Consider the following 5,398-nt stretch of genomic DNA (forward strand, 5'->3'; position numbering starts at 1 on the left):
GTGAGAATTTGAGTGTGTATCTGGGTGTATGTTGGTGAGTATTTGGGTATACGTTGGAGTGTATAGGGTGAGTATTTGGATGTGTGTCCTGGTTCTATATTGGTGAGTATTTGGGCCTATGTCTGGGTGTATGTTGGTGAGTATTTGGGTGTGTGTCTGGGTGTGTGTTGGTGAGTATTTGGGTGTGTGTCTGGGTGTATGTTGGTGAGTATTTGGGTGTGTGTCTGGGTGTGCTGCTCGGTGAGTGTTCGGGTGTTGGAGTTTGACATTTTTAATCATTGTGTTTTCTTGTAGTTTCAGGTTGGATCACAGCCACAAACAACCTCCATACAAGGTGTGTGTTTTCAAATACCCTTTTGTAGCTGGGTTTACCAAAAATCAGCTGTGAGAAATCAATAAGGATAATTCTTTCTCAACAAAAGGAGTTGCAGAGATGGTACTTTTCAGTATAATATCAACAGGCACATTTCCATCTTTAACTTGTTTTCTGTATATTTCTATTCCTTCCAATTTCGATAAAATTGTCATTTTTCTCAGCACAGAAGCCAGTGATCAGCTTCAGTGATGGGTTTAACTTTAAGCACCTGTCACTTTGTTTCTCTTTAACTTTGACCCACATGTGAGCTCATCTCAGTCCTTCTGGAGTTTCAGCCGGTGTTCTGGACCTTCTCAGAATCGCTGCTGTTCTCACCAACACCCATGACCCCAACCACTGAGAGATCCCAGATATTCCACTGTTTGTTAGAGCTACATCCAGGAGTCACAGCTTAACTTGCAAAGGGAGTCAAAAGGCTAAGCAAAGACATGCCAGAGAATTCCGAGAGGCCTGGCACTCCAACCACAACGCCATAAACAAACAGATAGATCTAAATGCCATCTATCAACCCCTCAGCAAACAAACAGGAAATGACATCACCACAAACCCCAGGAAACTGAAAATGTGTTGCTGGAAAAGCGCAGCAGGTCAGGCAGCATCCAAGGAAAAGGAGAATCGACGTTTCGGGCATAAGCCCTTCTTCAGGGTTATGCCCGAAACGTCGATTCCCCTGCTCCTTGGAGGCTGCCTGACCTGCTGCACTTTTCCAGCAACACATTTTCAGCCCTGATCTCCAGCATCTGCAGCCCTCACTTTCTCACAAACCCCAGGAACCCCATCCAGGACAAACATATAAATAGAAAGCAGGAGACAACAGCTTCGCTTCACTTGGAGGTCGCCACTGATGATCTTACCTAGCCAGGTAATGAAACGTCTGGATATCAAACCGACAGCTCAGTGAGCAAACCTACACCCTAAACCTCAACCTGAGCTACAAACCTTCACAAACCTTGCGGAGTCAAAAGTCACAGATAACTTTCATGTGATTTATTAAGTTGTTTCCTGAAAGTGAACTGGTAATTTAGGTTAAGGGAAAGGTCAATAGAGATGCTGCGGTAAACATTGAGGCAATGTTCCAGAAAGCACAGAATAGATACATTCGAACAAATAACAGAAGTTCAAACAGGACAGACCCACCATCTGTGGTTAATTAAAATGTTGTAGATTGTATCAAACAGTAGAAAGATCTACAGTTGTGTAAAGATAGGTGGCAGGTCAGAACATTGGACAGAATTTTTTTTTTAAAAACCATCATTACCATCTTCATTGATGTCAGGAGTCACACCACACCAGGTTATAGTCCGACAGGTTCATTTGAAATCCGAAGCTTTCGGAGTGCTGCTCCCTCGAGAGGGAACCTGTCAAAGGAGCAGCACTTTGAAAGTTTGTGATAATGAATAAACCTGTTGGACTATAACCCGGAGTCACGTGACCACCCCAGTCCAACACCGGCACCTCAACATCATCACCTTCAATATTCTCAGTATTTAAAAATTCAATGCATCCCAATTACTTCTGAAGAATATGCTTTTACAGTCTGATCCCGATGTTGCAATACAGTCTTCACTTCACATCCTCTAATTTTTCCCTGACCGCTCCATTATGGGAAGAAACCGGAGCACCCAGAGGAAAGGTCTGCTTTCTCCATCCACCTAAATGTGCTCGGTGCTAGTGGTAACGTTTTTTTAATCAAAGCTAAAGCATCAGAAAAGATACTAGAGGGACTGAAGCATCACTTAAGAGTGCCTGGGGAAGAATTCTGTTCTGATGACCACTGTGCCTCTCTCTGACGATAAATGGTCACCTGCTAGCATCTAGCACATTTATGTGGGTGGAGGAAGTGGAACCTTCCTCTGGGTGCTCCGGTTTCCTCCCACAGTCCAAAGATGTGCAGGTTAGGTGAATTGGCCATGCTCAATTACCCACAGTGTTCAGGGATATGTAGGTCTGGCGCATTAGTCTGGGGTAAATATAGGGTGGGAAATGGGTCTGGGTAGGTTACTCTTTGGAGGGGTCGGTATGGACTCATTGGGCCGAAGGGACTGTTTCCACACCGTAGGGAATCTACAATAAAAACTAATAGTTTTCCACTTCAGGGCTAGAGCATTGCCACATAACATGGAAGGCGATTTTGGTTTCTGGCTGCATACCAATTGATATCGGCTATACTTTCCAACTGTTTGTGAAGAATACTTGGCATGTACTTCCCCTGTGCCACTCACAGCAGATATGCCAAGTTGGTATCTTACATAACATTTCATCAACTATTGGACAATGTCTTTCATACAGATCATCAGCAAATGAACTTTCTACAGCAATTCCAATACGCAAGATCTTACACATGACCATCCACCCAACATTTGCAAATTGTCCTCCATTATCTGTTAAAAAATTTCTTTGCATGTTAAAAGCTGTAGCAAGTCACATTTTGATAACTTTTATCCACTAGTTTCTGTTGATTACTGTATTGGATAAGTACATGAATAGGAAAGGTTTGGAGGGATATGAGCCTAACACAGGCGGGTGGGACTAGTTTAGTTGGGAACATGGATGGCATGGAATAATTGGACCGAAGCGTCTGTTTCCATGCTGTATGACTCTATGAATATTTTTCAGTCCCCTGTGCAGGTCTGGTCTGATTGTCATTCAAGTACTGACTGCGTGTTCTGATTGTACTGACTGTCGGGACCTTGGTTTGACATCGAAGAGATGTCCTGCATGTAGTGCAGCACTCCCTCAGGGTAGGGTCAGCAAGGGCATGTACTCAGGTTCCTCAATGGGGCCTTGAGCCAATGCTGGAGCTCTCACTCTAACAGCACAGGGAGTGTAGTTGCACCAGGGTTTAGAAAGGTAGCTCACCACCACCTTCTCCAGGACAATCCCTGCTGCTCCAGTCAGTGACACCTACATTCATGAAAGACAAGAAATCTCTATATTTTTCAGGCTGATGGGTTAACGATACCTCCACCGAACCAGGGGGACAGTCCACACAGAGTGGTTGTGGCAATGACTGAACCACACTTCACATTCCCACCTTTGTTCCAGCCTCCTGACTCCGGAAAAGTGATCTCCAAATCAGAAGGGAACAGGAGTTAAAGGGACAGTGGAGGAATACACTGACGGTAAACATACCTTTTTCCAGATCTGACTGGACATGCAGCACAATCTCCTCTCATGCAGTCTGCCGTGGTGCAACACGTGCTGCAGATGGGGTTTGATCGCAGTCTGATCGAGAGTTTGGTTCGTAGCAAGTACCTGATGTGTGGGAGCCAGTACAGCTCAGTCAGTGACCTACTCTCTGATCTCCTGGGAGCTGAGGAGGGAGGGAGAGAAAGGAGACCGCAAAACACAGGTATGACCTTTTAAAGAATAAAAACCTCTCCTGGTTCCTTCATCAAAAGCAAAGTACGGCAGATGCTGGAAATATAAAATAAAAACAGAATTTGCTGGAGAAACTCAGCAGGTCCGCCAGCATTTGTGGGGACAGAGTTCATGCTTCAAGTCCCAAGACTCGGACTTGAAACATTTGCTGGCAAACCTGCTGAGTTTCTCCAAGAGTTTCTGTTCTTGGGCTTGCTTCCTGAATTTTGATCTGGATTTCATGTTTGCCCAGTTTGATTTGATGTAATCTATTCATTGTCCAGCACCAAATGGTAAACGCTACCAAGAGATCTCGGTGTGTGTTCATTACTGAACCTGGCTAACTGCTGAGTTTTGTTTATTTATTCCCCCAGGGAGTGACCAGAGGCAATGGGAAGCCGGACCTGCCCTCAGTGAGCAGAGGGGGGCAACAACACAGAGAACGGGTAAGCCCATAGTAAGATCATATGGAGGGGTGGGTTGGAGATGATAGTGGGGAGGGAGGTGGAGATGCAGGTGGGGGAGAAAAAAGTTGAGTCATAGTCATAGAGTCATAGAGATGTACAGCACGGAAACAGACCCTTCAGTCCAACCCGTCCATGCCGACCGGATATCCCAACCCAATCTAGTCCCACCTGCCAGCACCCAGCCCATATCCATCCAAACCCTTCCTGTTCATATACCCATCCAAATGTTGCAATTGTACCACCTCCACCACTTCCTCTGGCAGTCCAAACAGTCTATTTATTCCAAGTTTGCAGGCACTAGCCGGTGCAGTATCCCAAGGTCACTACTATTTACAATCGACATTAATGCCTGTGCTCCAATACTGTGTTTCTTTGTCTAAGTTTGTCAATGATATCAAGCAAGAGATGATTTTGATAGTGGGACATGGAGGTGATATTGGGGAGTAGCAGATGGAGGGGGAGGTGGAGTAGGAGGAGATGGAGGGGGAGGGGCAAATGGACAATAAACAATAGACAATAGGTGCAGGAGTAGGCCATTCTGCCCTTCGAGTCTGCACCACCATTCAATATGATCATGGCTGATCATCCTTAATCAGTATCCTGTTCCTGCCTTATCTCCATAACCCTTGATTCCACAATCCTTGAGAGCTCTATCCAACTCTTTCTTAAATGAATCCAGAGAGTGGGCCTCCACTGCATTCCGGGGCAGAGCATTCCACACAGCCACCACTCTCTGGGTGAAGAAGTTTCTCCTCATCTCTGTCCTAAATGGTCTACCCCGTATTTTTAAGATGTGTCCTCTGTTTCGGCACTCACCCATCAGTGGAAACATGTTTCCTGCTGCCAGAGTGTCCAATCCTTTCATAATCTTATACGTCTCAATCAGATCCCCTCTCAATCTTCAAAACTCAAGGGTATACACTTTCAGTGTAAGGTAATCCCGCCATTCCAGGAATTGACCTCGTGAACCTACGCTGCATTCCCTCAATAGCCAGAATGTCTCTCCTCAAATTTGGAGACCAGAACTGCACACAGTACTCCAGGTGTGGTCCCACCAGGGCCCTGTACAGCTGCAGAAGGACCTCTTTGCTTCTATACTCAATCCCTCTTGTTATGAAGGCCAGCATGCTATTAGCCTTCTTCACTACCTGCTGTACCTGCATGCTTACCTTCATTGACTAGTGTACAAGAACAC

The 5,398-nt window shown here is 45.5% G+C and overlaps 1 protein-coding gene across 1 annotated transcript in view; it reads left to right on the plus strand.

Moving 5' to 3' along the window:
* Positions 1-228: 228 nt before the first annotated feature.
* LOC122561971 (baculoviral IAP repeat-containing protein 7-A-like) overlaps positions 229-5,398 on the plus strand; it is a 24,946-nt gene continuing 19,776 nt past the window's right edge. Inside the window, exons 1-3 of the mRNA XM_043714314.1 lie at positions 229-334; positions 3,519-3,728; positions 4,111-4,182. Coding sequence (XP_043570249.1) covers positions 3,551-3,728; positions 4,111-4,182 — 250 coding nt within the window. The 5' untranslated portion in view covers positions 229-334; positions 3,519-3,550. The remainder of the gene's footprint in view (positions 335-3,518; positions 3,729-4,110; positions 4,183-5,398) is intronic.

This window comes from Chiloscyllium plagiosum, chromosome 24, assembly GCF_004010195.1.
Source record: "Chiloscyllium plagiosum isolate BGI_BamShark_2017 chromosome 24, ASM401019v2, whole genome shotgun sequence".
NCBI classification, from domain to species: Eukaryota; Metazoa; Chordata; class Chondrichthyes; order Orectolobiformes; family Hemiscylliidae; genus Chiloscyllium; species Chiloscyllium plagiosum.